The 17,982-nt window shown below is 42.3% G+C and overlaps 3 protein-coding genes across 6 annotated transcripts; 1 reads left to right on the plus strand and 2 right to left on the minus strand.

The window, feature by feature from the left end:
* Positions 1-357: 357 nt before the first annotated feature.
* dhps (deoxyhypusine synthase) lies at positions 358-10,079 on the minus strand. 3 transcript variants are annotated; one of them, XM_030338565.1, is made up of 10 exons: positions 9,991-10,079; positions 7,120-7,316; positions 6,561-6,722; positions 6,147-6,268; positions 4,674-4,770; positions 4,262-4,348; positions 3,477-3,582; positions 3,002-3,105; positions 2,071-2,196; positions 358-1,083 (listed from the first exon to the last, which is right to left on the minus strand). In XM_030338565.1, exons 2-10 carry the CDS (start codon positions 7,309-7,311, stop codon positions 985-987), a joined length of 1,095 nt encoding a protein of 364 aa, XP_030194425.1. In that variant the 5' UTR covers positions 7,312-7,316; positions 9,991-10,079; the 3' UTR covers positions 358-984. The 3 variants fall into 3 exon arrangements, with proteins under 3 accessions (XP_030194425.1, XP_030194414.1, XP_030194435.1); XM_030338554.1 differs by lacking the exon at positions 9,991-10,079 and adding an exon at positions 7,966-8,370; XM_030338575.1 differs by lacking the exons at positions 7,120-7,316; positions 9,991-10,079 and adding an exon at positions 7,966-8,436.
* Positions 8,726-15,901, plus strand: fbxw9 (F-box and WD repeat domain containing 9). Its single transcript, XM_030338538.1, has 7 exons — positions 8,726-9,933; positions 10,012-10,141; positions 10,472-11,450; positions 12,115-12,263; positions 12,783-12,986; positions 14,467-14,532; positions 14,724-15,901. Exons 1-7 carry the CDS (start codon positions 9,779-9,781, stop codon positions 14,796-14,798), a joined length of 1,758 nt encoding a protein of 585 aa, XP_030194398.1. The 5' UTR covers positions 8,726-9,778; the 3' UTR covers positions 14,799-15,901.
* A 255-nt stretch (positions 15,902-16,156) lies between these two features.
* gng14 (G protein subunit gamma 14) lies at positions 16,157-17,757 on the minus strand. 2 transcript variants are annotated; one of them, XR_003973615.1, is made up of 2 exons: positions 16,949-17,757; positions 16,157-16,422 (listed from the first exon to the last, which is right to left on the minus strand). XR_003973615.1 is itself a non-coding variant. In XM_030338585.1 (2 exons), the coding sequence occupies exons 1-2, from the start codon at positions 17,039-17,041 to the stop codon at positions 16,294-16,296; spliced, it is 219 nt and encodes a 72-aa protein (XP_030194445.1). In that variant the 5' UTR covers positions 17,042-17,746; the 3' UTR covers positions 16,157-16,293. The 2 variants fall into 2 exon arrangements, 1 of the variants encoding a protein (XP_030194445.1); XM_030338585.1 differs by having other exon boundaries at positions 16,157-16,419; positions 16,949-17,746.
* Between the last annotated feature and the right edge of the window lie 225 nt (positions 17,758-17,982).

Consider the following 17,982-nt stretch of genomic DNA (forward strand, 5'->3'; position numbering starts at 1 on the left):
GGCGAAATAATTCATTAAACAAACAATTTCACTTTATGCTTGGCAACATGAAAGGTATCAATTTCATAATGATCAAAAATTTAAAATTGAACTGAAATTAAATTTATACAGCAGATGCTTGAAAAATTAAAATATACTGTATGATTAAGAAGGGCTTGACCAAGGATTAGATTTTTCCAATGTGGGACATCAATTTGGATCATTCAATTGTCTAACTTTTGAGTGATTATTTGCAGAAACAGAGTTGATGTGTCAGACCACAATTGTTACACAACACGTGTATTAAGCAGAATATTCTTCTAGTTTAGCCTGACGGTCCCCCTTTAACAATGAACCCATGACAATATAAAACAAATGTGAGTTTCATTTAAAGAACGTTTATTTAGTTACAGAGATGGTAATTTGACCCCCAAAAATGAGTGATGTATACATAAGGGCATCATATGTATACAGCAATCATATTATACATTAATGTACATTAAGTCAAAATTATATTTTTTGACTTATAAAATAATAATTTGGATTAGTGACTTGAAATGAATAAGTCTTTGGTACGCTTACAGACACAAAATCAACCTACAAAAATAAAATAAATACTTGTAGAAATGAGTAACCCAAGTACAGACTAAAAAAAATAATATATAAAAACACACAACCCGTCAACCTCCCTCAACAAGGCATTTCCTTTTAGCATAGGTTATAAAGTTTGAAGTTACTTATGCGTGTGCTTATCCGTGTTCGTCTGTGTGCGTGCGCATGTATAGGAAACCATAATGCCTTCTTTTAAACAAATAAAATAGTAATTTTCCAATTGTAATTTCCCCGGTTATTATATACTACTGTACAAGCATCCTTGGCATGCTCCATTATACCAAGTATTTGACAAATAATAAAGAACATGAACTTTAACTAAAGGGGAAACAAAAACAACATTTTTAAAACTAACAAACTATCGATTTTCTGGAAAGATGTTCCGAAGGCATCTCATTCGTCGGTTTTCTTGCCGACTGTCATCTTGTCCGCGTGGAGAGCAAAGGTCTCTGCAACCAGTAGGGGGAACACTATGGTGGCATCTGCGTATACCTAGAGCCGCAACAAACACAACCAGCTCAAACCTTCATTCAGCCTCATGTTGTTAACAGCCTGTACATTCAGATGCATTCAGCGATTCCTGCTGCCCTCCTAATTTACAATATATTTGTTGAGCAGAGTCTTACATTCAAAGCAACTCACAGAGAATTTGGGCTAACAGGTCATTAAGCAGAAGATAGGGCTATGGGCATCTTACTTAATACCTCTACAGGCTAGACTGTGGACATTGGGGATTGAACCCAGTACCTTTCAATGTGTAAACATCGAATGCTATTTCGCAAATACACTTTAATGTGGAATTGACGGTATCCAAATATAGAGGATATTATTGTCTTTTCAACCCTAAAAGGATTAGGAAAACCCCGCGAACACTAGCCTGGGAGTCAGACAAATCTCGCAAGCTCGTGTTTTTATTTGCTTTGCAGAACGTTCAGACGGCATTTTAACAACAGAGATGTTGTTAAAATGCCCATCAACAGTCTTTTGATTCCGGCATCGGGACAGTATTAAACAAACTGGACGGTATATTTTCATGATAAGAATAACAGACGACTGCGCTTAAAGCGCAATTGTCTGTTTGGTTGAGAAATAGGATGTCATTTTTTTCTTGTTCAGTGCTACTTCACGGCAAGTTTCATTGCTATGTTGGTTGTAGCTAAAGCACCTGATACATAGTCATAAGCTGTTATTTTTATTAAAAAAATATATATACATATCTTTTTATAAAAATATATATTTCAATGTATTTACTCTTTTGTTTTCAATAAAAGTGACCTGATCCTCATAAGATGAACGCAGAAAAATAAAAAACAAACAATGTAGTTGGTCATATTCTATGCATCTCATGTGCGAGCACATGAGATCACACAAGAGTACAAGCCCCTCCCCGGAACTAACTACTTTTTGTTACCCCAGAAAGACAAATAAACAAAACTTTAATACAGGGGCTTTGGCTCCTGGCCTGAGCGCTAGGGGTACCTTCACAGGCTTGGCGTCCACCCTGATCTTCCCCCAGGACACCGCCTCGTCGGGACGGGCCCCGGCATCGGAGCCGTCAAACTCTTGGCCCGTGTTGACGTATACAGAGAAATCTGCTCCGTTTCTCTGGGAAGACAAGGGCAAATAAGCAAGGAATGTCATCAGATAAAAGTGACTTGGAGGTGTAGACCTGTGTTAGGTAGGTTGGTGCCAATCTAGTCTATAAGACATTGTAATGTGCTGCTGGTGTGTAGAATATAATAGATATCTTCATGGAAAATTCGAACTCCCAATCTATTGGAGCAACTCCAGATCTATGAGCTTGCTCGGAGCAACGCCAACAGCCCAAATGGCTTACATGGCATTGGCTAGGGGCAGAGTGAACACTTCCAAATCTGCATTTTTTAACCACTAATATTGATCAAAATAGCACCAAACCTCTGCAGTAGCATTTCTAGGGTCCCTACACATAAAACAAAGCATCAACAACTTAGTTAGCGTACCGGGAGTTAATTTTAAAAGACTGTTTTACAAGTCTGTGCCTTACCGGTAGGTCCATGTGTACAGGAAGTCCATACACGTCGATTACCGAATGTACCGGAGCTCTTACACGACAAAACAGCCATTGTGGCGATGCTGGATATTTATGCTGTCGAGATCTTTGGGTGTTAGCGTTGCTCCGGGCAAGCTCTTTACTCGTTGAACAACGAGAAAAAATGTCTAGAGGGCTTATTTTATGTGTTTTACTGCCGAAGAAGACCCTGGGTTAAATTTTCACGGGAATTACCCTTTAACCCGAAAGGCCCCAGCTGGGTCTTTGAACCCAGGATATTCTTGCTGTGAACTGCCACAATCTAAATGAAAGAGAAAATCTGAGAAGACCTAACACTGGTAGACTACCACGACATCCAGCCCCGATCGCCATAGTTACCATGAGATTGGCGTTGGCGATGTGATGTTTGACGAGCCCGCCACCCAAGATGATCATCCCGGTGCGCTTGGCGTACACGGCAAGGCTGTTGATTTTACGGATGTCTGACGAAATACAAAAGACCATGAAAATAAATCTTGTCTGCAGCCTAACCTGAAGACAACCTTCTAGAGTAGAGGACTGAACCAACTTGTTTCTTCGTATAAAGTAAACACACAGAATATACTGTATCAAACATTCCATAAATCCAAAATTCTGTAGACATTAAAAAATTGCTTATTTATCACAGATTGATAAAACAGATGTGTTCGTAAGTCACCGTCTCCACGTTTTCTCCATTCATTCATTTCCATTCACTTAATCAAGTTTATTTTTATGACTAGGGAATACAAGTAGTAATACAAGGGGAGGTTTGTGACGATCCCATATGACTAAAATCCTTTATGTCCCAGTCCTGCAGAACGCTGCCCTCTACCTTCCACGATGTCCATCACCAGGCCAGGCTTCTTGTAGGAGTGAAAGTACATCATGTCGCCCAGGGAGCCGTCCGTGAGAGCAGGGCTGAACACAGGGATGTTGTTCTGGAACACACACATACTAACGCATAACACATCCATTCACAAACACAGAAACACAAAGAACTAAACCCTCAGTCCCACCGAGAAAGTTTTGACAGCTGAGGGCCAATTTAGGAACCCAAAATATGACTGAGGGCCGCCAAAGGAAAATAAATCAGGCGGGAAACGCCGTCAGCATCCCAGTGGTGAAAAAAATACATTGCACCGTGGACCTCCGGGAGTGAGGTCAAGGGAGGTCTAAATCACGAAACTGAGGTTCATCCTTTCAAAGTAATGTACAGTCTGATTAAAACTAACAAATGTAACAGGATTTAATTGAAAGCAAGAGAGAGTTGACTTTCCTCTTTATATTTACTTTTTTTTTTTAAATGAATATTGATATAATAAGAAAAAAAAGAAGAAAAAAATTAAAATCTTTTCTTGTTTTTTTTTACTTAGATTTGTATGTCATTGCGGGCCGCCAGGAATGTTTCCGCGGGCCGCCATTGGCCCGCGGGCCGCACTTTGAGAACTAATGAGCTAGGCCATCATGTTAATCGATCGTGTCTATTTTTTATTTTGGGACAGCGCCATTTATGCTCTGATAATTGTATGACAAGTTATAAAACATTGGCAGTATTTTCAGCCCAACTTTACAGGGTCATTCTCTCCTTTAGATCTGGAGTTTATGTCCTAGCCTGACCTTGTAGGCCCAGTAGTAGACAGACTCTGGGTTGTTGATCTCCTTTCCCAAGCGGTGGATTGTTTTGGACGGGGTCCAATGTGTGCCCTGAAAATATCAGGGAAGGGGTGAAAGGGTTATAGAAAACGCAAGCAAAGAAGGCTTTATGTTTTATAACCAAGCAACAGCATTTTTTTTTTTATGAAATTCAACTATTACATCATCACAAATGCGTGCAGTTTAGTTTTGATTTAAGGTTCAATCCATAGCACTACATCTCAAATAGGTTGTTTTAGGGATTGATTGTGCTCTTATCCGGACACACACACACACACACACACACACACACACACACACACACACACACACACACACACACACACACACACACACACACACACACACACACACACACACACACACACACACACACCTCTGTTTCCTGCTCCAGCACCATCTGGTCCAGGATGGGCATCAGCCAGTCCTCAAACTTACAGTAGTTGGAGTTCGGCACCAGCAGGTTCCCTATTCTTTTTACCACGAGAGAAAGGAGAACATAGCAGAGGGGATGAGGAGGACACAAGCTAAGACTACAAGTGGGCTCACACCTTCTTCACTTAAAGCTAAGGGAAAAAAGCTATGGTGTGCAAGAAACCAGCCAGAGTAAGCTGGCTGGTTGAAAGTCTCCAACCAATAAGAATCCCTTCTTTTTACTTTTTTTTTAACGCACAAAAAACACCCCAAACCCAACCGGACCAAAATAATAATAATAATGAAATTATAAACAAAAAGAAAAGGCTTAATTACAAGTGTCTTTTAAATAGATACACCTAAATAAAATTAAAACACAAATAATAGGATTTCAATGACGTATGTACCTCAGTGCAACATGAGTGTGTCAGTGTGGGCCGAAGCCGCAAGACTCTATAGAGTCCTGATATCTTCTAGTTTATTCCTTCAATGTGTTGGGAAGTTCTTGAAGATTACTGAAGTATGACAAAAGTGACTAAAAAAAAGTGACCAGACTGACAGAAATGTATCTGAGCACCCTCCCCTCTAGAAATAGAAATATAATCTTTATTTGTAATGGGGTTAAATACAGTGTATTTACACAACGAAATTAAGGTGCAGATCTTGTTCAGTGCTTTTTTTTCTCTAAAGTCATGACTCTAAGCTACGTCCCCAAAACACAGGATTAGCTAGCTAGCATTTGCAATAGGTCTTCGTTCAGGCCGAATTAAATTATTCAACTTTATTTCAGGCCTGCGACAGCCACATATAGTCGATTTTTCGTCTTTTTTTGTGAGAGCAAGCTTCGGCGGAAGTCCAGCAGAGAAAGGGATTGTACTCCCAGAGCTTAGCTGCAGGGCTGCCACCAAGTTCCCCCGCCGGAGCTGTTCGTCTGCTGGTCCACAAAATCGTAGCTATGATCTGATTGGAGGGGAGTGGGGAAGTGGGAGGTAATATTCAACTGTGCCCCCTTCCTACGTAGGAGGGGGCGCCGAAACGGACTAGTTTGTTTGGTAACTCTAGGCGGGGTACTTTCAGAAATGCATATCTCACTCAAACAATCATGTACAGACATTTTTGAAAGTTTGTATGCGTGTGGGAGCACCAGAGACCCAAAACAACACCATAAACTCCCGGGAAAAGTGTTGTTTTCATAATATGTCCCCTTTAAACCCCGTCCTACGATAAGGGTACTGTCGGCGGTGAAAACGCGAGTGGTAACTGAGCTGCGCCGAATTGCACCTTCACTAATCCACCAAGCCGCACCAAATCGACCCGCACCCGCCGGTGGAAATGCGCCATGTGAAGGCGGAGTCAGTGTGAATTGGACGGGAGTTAAGTGGTGCGCTTACGTGGTGGTTTTGCTGTGAAATTGGGGTGAGTGACTTGAGCCCACCTGTTGATCCCCTGCTCGCGGAGCTCCTTGCCAGGCAGGGCAAAGTCTCCGAGGTAGGTGTCCCCCAGACACTTGATCAGGTCTTCTTCTATGCCTCCTGCTGTTGTCACAATCACATCCACCTGTACCCAGGACAACAGGGAAAAGGGCATATGGAAATTAATCTGTGCCATCGGATTTTGAACATAAAAAGCCATTGAATTCTGAGAATGAATATTTATAACTCCTAATTTTCAATAAACCATTTACAGCTTTATTTTTCAATGTTAAAATATTCAACTGAAACATTTTTTCAACGCCCCCAAATTCAACATGCCAAAGTTAGGTGCACAATTCAATGTATGAAATTCAGCGTTAACATCGGGGGACCCAAGGAAGATCAATCGTTATGTTGAACCTGTGTAGTTTATGTACCATGCTGTGCTCTGCCAGGTAGCGGATGGTCTCACGGACTCCGGAGCTGATTAGGTTGGAGGTGTAGCCCAGGAAAATAGTGCATCCGGACGGGTTGGAATTAGTGGACTGACTGCCTTCCCCCACCTCCTGCACCTCCTCCACCTCCAGTCGCTTCTCTATCTGTATACACATACACACAGTCTTTAGCCCAGGAATGCTATCTTACGGCTGCTGAAGATTTAAGCTCAGTAATAATAATCAGGAAAATATAGGAGAGCATGATTTTGAAAATAAACATCCCAGAAAATAACGTCTGCCCCGTCTCTCCCTTCCCATGTTTCTATGCCAATGAGAAGTGGTTTGTTCACGCACCTTTTCTCCAAACTAAACAACAGTCTAAAAACTAAATTTCTTTGAGGGAGAGGCCAAGCCCCCAGGAGCAACTATTTTTCTGCACATTTCACTCAAGGCATTTACAACAAATTATAGCTTTTACATTTTACTTAACCAAACACACTGGTTAAGCCACATAAAAACATTCTGTTTTATCAGTCTCTCGGCCCCCCATCCCTCTGACCATTCTATTTATCTCGTTGACAGCAAGGCCCATATTGCTGGCCTGGAACCCAGTTGTTAAGTAGGATTGAAGTAGCGCCCTGTGATCCAAGCCCTTGTTGAAGTCATAGCCCCGTATCTTGGGCATGTTGATGAGTTCAGCGCTCGGTTTGAGGACGGCCTCCCTGGCCACTGACGGTGGATGGTCTGCCATTTCTCCTGTATAATTCAAAGTCAGACAAATTGATCCTAATCCTATCACACACAACCCCCAGAGATACATAGTCAACACCTGCTTCATAAACCCTCCGTATGAAAATGTATGAACACAAGGATCTATTGGTAAAAAACCGAACACACAACATAAGAAGTGGATTTGAATGTACTACAGACAAGTATCTGTTTTTCAAGATTACACATGAGTGAGTTCAGTGGGTTCTTTCAAATACCCAATCCGACATTGTAAAGTGGTTTAAAAGACCACTGCAGTTTCGTCCCCAGCCTTCCGTGGTGATACCACGAGTGTGTGACTCCATAGCGACCTGTGTTCATATATGGTCATACATGTGGGAAACAATGTATGTCAATACATGAATACATGTTCTCCCAATAAACAAAATATCTTTTGATAATTCAAATATTACACAATTTCTTCTATGACAGATATTGGTATGTCTAGTCTTACATTTAATGAGTATTTACAGCCTCATAATTGCGCAATTCATCAACAATTAACCAACCAGAGAAGCCACAATAACAATAAACATTAAAAAAAAGGCTGCGATGTATGAACGCAACTTGAACATTTCTCTTTTCGTCGTAATGTAAATGTAAGGGAAAAATGATTAAATAACAACTTTTAAAATACCTATTGTTGTTGATAGACAACGATGTCTACGAAAAAGATACTGCGGAGGGAAAGGCTGTCAGGGAATTTAAGCCATCGCTTTCAGCGGATGTAAACAGCACATGGGTGTGCGGAAACAACTACGGAAAGCATAAAGCGACGCGATTTAAAATGTTTTGTATGAAATACTGAATACCGATATATCCTAATTCATATACAGGGACATATACCAATGAAACACTGCTTCAGTGCTATAAACATATTAGGATATCATATCAAACATTAATAGTATATGGAATATGAATTATAATGCCCCTTTTCCACCGGCGGGTACGCTTCGGACCCAGCCCTGGATGCAGCACGCAGATCGAGGAGTGGCTCAACGTGGGTGGAGCTAGCGTTTGATTCCGCCTGCAATCGGAAGAGGAAGAAAGTGTCTGACTCCATATTAAATAGGTCCATCCTCAGCAACCTTAACGAAAGGAAAGGAGATAGTGCATCCCATTATCCTTTACGGCGTTAATATTTAAAGCAAGATGCCCCCGACGAAGTTAAGAGACGCGGAAAAGACGCATGGCAGAAAAAGTGAAGAAAATAAAATTGATAATAATGGATACCGATTCCAGAAACACATTATTTGAATCGAAATGAATTCATTTATTGCTGGTTATTAGGCACACAATATACATCGTAAGAAAATAAAATGCCGACTTCACATTTAAGAAAGATATAATATAATTGCAACGTCAACATAAGTTGAGCCTCTTTTTTTTTTACCGGTGAATTAGGATTCAAGTGATCCAAATTATTCCCGTTGGCCAAGTCCGACCTAAGTCATTCTCACTGTTGGCGACAACCTGATTGAAATCAAGAATGCATGGCTCGAAAGAGCGCTTGTTGTAGTCCAACTTCGGAAAACGGTAGTTCCACGCTAGAGACGCTAGATGTCAGCAGTACTCGCCGTCCCGCAATGACGTCGGTTGGGAAAAGTGGAGTCGAATTCTTTAATAGGTGTATGATCCGTATTCATTTTAAACAGTGCTGTCTTTTCCTATGTTCGAAAGGAAGCACCTTTGCATCTCTCCTTGACCCGATAACGTTTTCCACAAAGGTTAAGGAAAGGAGGCATAAAGGTTAGGAGATTTGACTATTCGAAGAGGACCCATGGTTCCAGGGATCTGACGTTTGCTTCAGCGAAAGAACCAATCACAGAACGGGGGGGAGAGCAAGACGATGACGACGTCTATGCGACACACCGAAGCTTGTAGTTTGTTTATATCTATGGATCCAACATGGCAGCAGAGGCGAAGTTACCTTTCGATGCAGCTTTAGAAAGTGTGCCAAGTAGTTTCGAACGCAAGTTTATTTGGATAAAATAGCAACTTTTCAGCTGGTCTAATTTATACGATTTGCTATGAGCTACGTACAGCATCTGATAGACATTCGTAGCGCCCAATAAACGGCTCTGGGCATTCGTTAACCACGCCTCAAATACGAGAAAATGAATGTGTGGTTCGCAGACCTCAATGTAGATTGAGGTGAGGTCTGGCGTTAGCCAGGCTAGCGATCTATAGGAAATTAACAACCTTTAGTTGATCTATCTTCACCAGAAAATATTTAGAAGACGGTGTTTTGCAAATCCCTTTTTACGATTCAATCAGCCAGATAGCCGATTCCACAGTCAACGTTATCTTCCCTTTGACGTATCATATGACGGGCAACATTTCAGACCACTATTATTGGGATTGCAATGCTTCATGGTGAACCACAAGTCAACTAATCAGAAAACGTATACGTTCACTAGCAAGAATTGGCATCTCGGTATGTATTTATCATGAGCCATGTACTTAAAGACGATACGGTAATGTCTAAAGGCCATGCTCCAGAGGATCAGGAGATAGAAACGGGAAGAACGTTAAAGGAAGATTCACATTATGGACCGCATCTTTCATCAACTACCTTCGAAACATCAGGGCCTGACACGCCCGGGTAAGGTTTCCATCGATAAAGACAGAACCGAAATGTTATGCATCATTATTACTTAACTGTTTTGTTTTTCGTCTTTAGACTTCCTTGCTCATCTCAGTCAACTCCCTCACCCTCTGAGGGAAGCGGTCTGCTGTCATTACCGTGGGAAATGGTGACTCAGATCGCTTCTCATCTTCCTGCCCAGTGTGTCATCTCCGTGTTGCCGAAGGTTAGGCTAGACCCGGGAGTTTACCCTGGTTCTTCATGTTATATTGCTTGGAACAAAAATGTCAAACATTGGACAATGACATTGTTGGTGTGTAATTGCCACCCATTTTTTTAGCTTGGTAAAAGTATAGAATAATGGTTTTATAATATTTTGATTATTTCGTTTTTTTTCTATATGGAAACCTGATTGCAAACGAACAAATTTATTTCAAGTTAACACTTTAGAAAATATGTTTTACATTAAATATTACTTTGTTCTAAATATTTTGTGTTTGTAGGAGGATGGCAGAACGTAGTTGAAAAACACCACCAATTGTCTCTTTCTCTTCAGGTGTGCCAAGCACTGGGTAACATAGGCGAGGACAGCACCAGCTGGCAGCTGCGTGCTGGCAGGCTAACCGGTTCCAGGGTGAAATTCCCTGTTGGTTCCAGGGAGGGTTACGACTGGCCCAATGCCTGCCTGGAGATGGAGGATCTGATCACCTGCTGGGAGGACCAGGCCGCCTGGGTGGACAGACACACCAAGGCCAGGGACGATGGGACACAGGCTGTCCAAGGAGCAGAAGTCAGGGGGAAGGAGGAAAGGCGTGGAGAGGCAGACCAAGACGCCGAAGGCTTTGTGCTCGCAGAGCGTGCTGAGGAGCTAGGTGTTGACGCCGTGATGGAGGTGGCCTTTGAGGGGAAGTTGGAGATGCAGGCACATGGACAAAGGGCTAATTCAAAAGAGAGGAGGAGGAGACCAGAGGAGGCGGCCGCCGTGGCGATGGTGAAGGAAGAACGATGCAATGAGAGGGGACCCCCGGAGGCCCCTGAGGGGTGCGGGAACGGAGGAGCCAACCCTCAGCTGGGCGGAGGCGGGGCGGAGCTAGGCGTGGAAGAGCCCGAGCCGTTGAGGCCTCTGAGCCCGACCCCAGCCCTGGAGCGCGTCCCTCTGCCCTCGACGGGCCACTATGCCCAGGTGAATTCCGTGCTGCTGATCGGAGGCGAGGGGGCGGTGTGCGTCTCGGGCTCCAGGGACACCAACGTCATCTTGTGGGACCTGCACGGTGGCAGAGACGCCACGCCCCACATGCTGCGGGGCCAGGGGCTGGCGTCTAGCCACCGGGGCTGGGTGTGGTGCCTGGCCTCCCGGGGCTCGCTGCTCGCATCAGGGAGCTTCGACAGCACTATCAGACTGTGGGACCTGGGGGCCGGTGGGGCAGAGAGGGGCAGGATCTCCACCAGCGCCCCTGTCCTGTGTTTGTCCTGCCAGCCAGACGTACTGCTGGCCGGGACATTCAACAAGACCATCAGCCTCTATGACACCAGATGTAAGGAGGCTTGGCCATTTTCACATGCTTTACAGTACTTTTACTTGCATTACAAAACATTACACTAGTGTAGTGTAATGTAGTTGAGTCTATAGCCTTTACTATTCAATACACAAATGGAGTAAATCCCACACAGTACTCCAACATTCTGGAACCCATCTGTCTTGCCCTGTTTCAACATGGTGTATCAATGCAGTATAGATGGGACTAGGGATAGTCTAGCAGATTGCGGTAAAGCAACACTTACGGATGCAAGCCACCCTAAAACTCAAACTCAGAAGCTTAAAGAAGCTGTATCAATATTGTTATCGAATCGCCCGAAAAGCATTGGCAATTGGCGATAAACACTCACAGATTCAAATACATTTTCAGCGGAGCATTATGATTGTTTTGCTTGCTCCAGCACAACATTGCCACTCCCGGCAATACTTTAATTCACAACGCAGCTGTCTCGGCAGTGTTACAGAAATTGCTATTTGATGGGAAATTGAAGGTACAAAATTTGATCGTATTTCTATCCCTGTTTTGATTCACACATGACCCCATGCAGGGATGTCCCAAAATGTGTCTGGGATAGACTGCAGGTGTGTAAGGGGCTTCTGCCTCATGTACAGTATAATAATATATGATAAGACATACTAAGCATTTGTGTTCTGTGTGACAGTGGCTGAGCCCCTGGTGAAGAGTCTTCAGCTACATGGCAAGGCCGTCATGTGTCTGGCTGCTGATGAGCAGTACATCATTTCCGGGAGCCAGGACTACACGGTTGCCATCTTTGACCGCAGGGCCGGCAAGACCTTAAAGAGACTACGGGTAGCATGTACACTCTCGGCGGTTTTAATATTTACATCATATTTTCTGCACAATAACAACAGGTATTCATTCTATTTCATTCCATTCTTCCTGAAATCCAGCAACCTAGCTGTGTAGCAATGAAAAGCCATTTCAACTCTTAATAAGACAAACTTATCCCACCATTTCCACCATGTTTGCTTTGATGTTTTCATGTTTAATTTCTCTTGGTAATCTGATGTGGTTCATATGTTCCACAAAGGCCATTGGACACTTTTTGAAGCATTTTTTTTATTTGCTATGTTGACCATTTAAATACATTTTGTATTTACCTTAGTTCACTCTATTAGATGTAGATCAAACCTAGGTGTATGTTAATATATAGGCATACTGTATATATTGTAGTCATATTTATTTATTAAAAAAAAAGAAGCATTTATTTATATTCTTATGTGCATTTGTTTTTATCTCCTTTTGATTTGCTTTTGATTGGATTTTCGACACCTGAGATTGAAATGTTTTTCCAACGACTCCTTCCAGCTCCGGTCCTATCTTCTGTCCATGTGCTACCAAAATGGCGAGGTGTGGGCGGGGGACAACAAGGGCATCATACACGCCTTCTCTGTGCGGTCGGGGGTCCTGAAGCCCCTGTCCCAGTTCGATGTGGGACACACCTCCCTGGTCACAGGCATCCACAAGTCCCCCGGGAGCCTGTACACCAGTTCATCGGATCGCACTCTAAAGGTCGGCGTAGGAGTCAATTTGACCCAGCAAATCTACCTGCAGCCCACAACATCTACCTTTCTGGGCATTTAGAGACTAGGGTTGCCGCGGTATAGAGTTATTTATTTATTTTCCAGTAATAATTAATTTCTACTGAGTAATAAAGGGAATTCAGTAGAAATTAATAATATAATTATAATTAAGAAAATACAAATTTAATAATAATAGATAGGCTAGCAACGCCGGTAAACAAACCCCGCGAGGCCCAATCCCTACGAGAGCTCCCCGCGCTACGGCTATCCGGAGGCGCACAGAGCTTTTGGCCTTGATATAATGTATAAAATTATGTTATATATATATATATATATATATATAGAGAACGTTATGAGACGCTGTCACCGAGAATTGGCGCGATGCCAGACACTGTCACCGAGTGTGAGAGGAGAGTTGACGGAGAAGATGGCGGTTGACATAGTTTCAAAGTTTGTACTCTGTTATACCGGTGTTGACACGAGTGTATTACTCGGTGTGAAAATGTCCACACCGCGGCAACCCTAATTTAGACTTGTAATTGTGGGGAAACATATTGGTACAACTACATGTTTGAAAAAGTCAGTCAAAGGAATTGTATGGGAAAGTTTATTTTTGTGATTTGTGGGGAAGGGATGGTATAGTTACTAGGATTTTAAACTCCAAAAGCTACTGGCTTCTACACCCAATGCCTTCCTGTACCTGCTCACTTTTGCCATGTATCAGAATTCACTGTAATTTGCTTTGGATAAGTGACTGTTACAGTTTATATTGAAACGGCTATCAGGTGGGCCATTTCGCCGGCCTATAAGTAGGCCTATTTAGAAATCAGAAACTCTCAACCAAGTTTCAGCATCGCACTTTCAGACTTTTCCTACATACATCTTGTTTGCACTGTAGAATACTCATACATATTTAAATTATGAAATAAAATCGGGAAGGAAGGTTACAAGCAATTAACTTCAATTTAATGCACATGGACCATTGATAAAAATGTAAATATTGGAAGCTCAATAGACATGGATGACGTCCTTGTGCAATTGCTTATGGTAAAATTGGTAATGCACTTGCACTGTTGCGATGCCCTATAGAGAAATTGTTTTTATTGTTTTTATCCTCGCCAGTGTCAATAGATTCGGTATTCATGTGTTCTAATGACCTCCAAACCCACTAAAATACTACAGCTTATAAGACAATAACATGCCATGCTGCTTTACTTATAGGTTACATATGAAGCAATACTTAAGGCTGGAAGCAGGCATAGACTGATATACATTTTTCACATTCTTTGACAAATAAAGGCTACTTATTGCCACTTGCTTGTAAGTCAAAATACCCGTGGCGGTCAAAGGTAGTGTAGCCAGAGCTGCTGGTGATAATATATAATGAAATAGTGAATGTGAAAGATGGGTGTTTTGGTGTAGGTAAGCTGGAGAGGGAAGGTGTGACTCTTATGCTGTCTCTTTTGTAGGTACACATTCCTTGTGCCCCTCCGAGGACGCTGTGCACACTGAATTACCAAGAGGGAGTTAGTGGGGTAAGTAAAGAGCTAGCTGAAAGACTTAATTTTTATAGTCTCGTTCTCCCTCTCCTTCGCTCTCAACGATTAAAGAAGTGGTTTGTTCATGCAACTGTGATTGGCAGGCAAGATGGATTACCCAATCTCAGTCTAAAAACTAAGTTTGTTGCCTGCTCTCAAAGGTAACCCACCCTCTTCTTTGTCATCAGTTGAGCGTGGAGTCGGGGGTTCTGGCCGTCGCTTCGGGAGAGACGTCTGTGGAGGTGTGGAGGCCCTGTAGATGAGGGAGGGACCATATTCCATTACCTCATCAAAAGCAAACACTCCAGCCGAGAAGGAGGTAGCTCTGGAGACCGGGAAGAGACTAGTTGCCCTGGAACCTGAATTTCCTGGATCAGTTTGCCTCATACAAAACTGTTGCTAGTGTGTGTAGCACAGTCATACCGTTTTAAAGGTGAAAGACTTAAAAAGATAGAGGATTGTTATATTCAAGTTATAATTTATTGAACAGATGCTTTAGGTCCATCACAGTTGCAATTGCAATTGCATTTTTGATACGCTGTGTCTTTAACAGTGAGTAATATGTGAAGACTGGACGCCTAACATGTTCATATATCTATATACACAGTTTACAGCTAGTTTACAGTAAGATATCTTTGAGAATAACGTCCCAGATGGTGTTTATTACCACCAACTAGTAAAACATTGTAACTAATCATGTATTTCCCCACTGCTGTATCGTTTTTCCACACATTATTTATAGCACATGTGAAGATTGAAGTGATGTACACAATACCTTGTTCAACTTGAACTTTTTTTTTTTTTTTCTTTAACTTGCCTTAACTGAACTGCACTAGCCGTGTTCACATTTAGCTTTTTTTGTAATAGCGAAAAGTTGAGCCGACCGTTTTTTCAACAAAAAGAGAGCGTTTATTCTATCGCCTAGCATGGAACCCATTCTAGACCCGACTTTACACGCCAACTATGTATCCAGGCTAGAGCCCATTAGACATATCGTAGATCTCGACATGTTCTGTAATCAAAACTAATAATCGCTCCACCGGCACTTTCCCGAATGATTTGTCCACCACGGTCTTGTTTTGACAGTTGAGTTTCCTTCGATGTTCCGCTTGTGATTGGTCAGTTGCCAAAAAGACGAGTGACGTCGGACACTTTCTTCCTGAAAGTTGAACTTTTTTCAACGCTCCGTATGGCAGAAAAAAACACTGGGAGAGGCGTTTAAAAAAATGGCCGTGACTTTTTCCAGAAACGCTCTGCTCCATAAAATATAATGTAAAACAAGCGCTGGCAGATTTAAAAAAAAAAAAAACGCTAGATGTGAACACGGTACTCAACACTATGGGTAATAAAACAGACATGATTCTGATTGTATGGTATGGTTATTTTCATATACATTGTGATGTGATTGCTGGCCTGACAATTGTGGGCTGAATGCAGAGGTCCCTAGCTGTGTGAAGCACATTGGCACAGTACTATATTTTGTGTTATTGTAGCTAAGGAATTACTGGTAAAACATTCATTTTACCTTCAACATGTACATGTATTATAACATTGATTAGCCATCCTATGGAGTTTTTTTGTAAACGATACAAATTAAAGCCTTCCATATTGCTTCAATTTCCTCAGCTGAATCTAAACTAGACTCCTAATAGTCAATTATAACGACCATGCATTTAATCTATAAAGCACATATCTTGTACCAAATGCAGCAAACAAATGAATGATGCCAATAAAATCCTCAAAGGATTCAACTGCCTCTTAAAGCAGTATGCAGGTTTTCTTGTCTTTAAAGGGGTTGGAGGAGGCAGTGATCCCAGTGAGCAGAGGGTCACTGCGTCTGTGTTCCTGACAATACTGAACCAGCTCTGCCGCAGCTAGGGAGATCTGCTGGATGACACCAAGAGCACAAAAAAAACAATATAAAACTGGATGGTCTAGATCATATTTAAAGTTTTTTATTATGAGAAATTAAGTATAACGTAGTGATTCTGTACAATCAAGTGAAATTCATATGACAAAAGTGCTTAAAAACCTTTTCCTGTCAAAGCAAACAAAATTAATGTATACAAATAGGTCAATAGAAAAGATGTAGACAGTGTCTCTATTATAATATTCCTTATTAAAGAGGCCTTTAAAGCAGCGATTCCCACAGAAAGGTTTTTACTCGTTCTTTCCCTTGATGACATCTACAACAGTTCCCCTCCAAAAAACCTGTGGGCTTTCTGTTTTAAGTGTTATGATACATTTTTGATCATCTAACAGTTGGATGTTTGAAAACACATTCCCTGAACACAATGTAAAATCGCAATAATAACAGGTTAATAAATGTAACCTGTTAACAAATCAATGTATTTTTGGCAAACCCAAGATGTGAATCAAGCATCCATTCAGCCAAGAGCGCAGGGTACGGTACCTTGAATCTCTCCATGCCGGCTTCAACTCGTAGCTGATCCACCATCCTTTTCGCCTGTATGACGCTGCTGCTGCTACACACGCTTCCCGGCATGTTGGTCTTCAGGTCAGCATTCCAACTACAGCTGATGGCATCAACTCAGAAAGTAATGCTAAATAATAGAAGAAAATAGAATGTAAACAATATTGCAAGCCACGCTTTTCATTTAATCGGTTGTTATCTTTTGCTGCATCTGATGGACCATGCACTGTTCAGGGCACCTGTCTCTGCCCAGGGTTATTTTACGTTTTTTTTTAACAAGGGTTAAGGTTAGTTTCCCTTCCCCCCACTCCCAATATGGCCATTTCAAAGTGCCCCTGCAAGTAGAAGGTCACAGAGCAAAGAATTAGAAAGGTCACCAAACACCACACACACACACACACACACACACACACACACACACACACACACACCAACTCTCTTTCATCCCTCTTTATACTTGCGTGCGCAGCCGTGCGTGTGTGATCGAGAGAGAGTTGCTGTGTTCGAAATCCTTCCCTATTCACTCACTCACTATTCCCTATATGATGATATAGGCCTATGGCACTATATCAGTGGCGGACTCAGAGTGTTTGAAGGGCAGGGGCAAAAAAATAAAAAGGGCACATTCTTGCCCTAGAGGGCACATCGTCATAATTTATTGTATGAAGGGGCACCAGAGGGCACCCATTCATTTTTTTCACATGTAAAGGGCAGCCAATAAGGCACTTGCTCTCGTATTCACCACTCTAGAAGGCACTTTTATAACCATGGAAGCACCGTAAGGGCTTTAAGAGGGCACTCATTGAGGCACGTTATCGAATTTTCTTATCTAGGGGGCTCATCATCATAATTTATTGTATGAAGGGGCACCCAATAATTTTTTCCACATTTAAAGGGCAGCCAATAAGGCACTTCCTCTCATATTCGCCACTCTTGAGGGCACTTTTTCAGCCATGGAGGCACGAGGGGGGGGCGGTCGCCCCCTGCCCCCCCCCCCCCCCCCCCCCCCCCCC

This window comes from Gadus morhua, chromosome 2 (assembly GCF_902167405.1).
Source record: "Gadus morhua chromosome 2, gadMor3.0, whole genome shotgun sequence".
NCBI classification, from domain to species: domain Eukaryota; kingdom Metazoa; phylum Chordata; class Actinopteri; order Gadiformes; family Gadidae; genus Gadus; species Gadus morhua.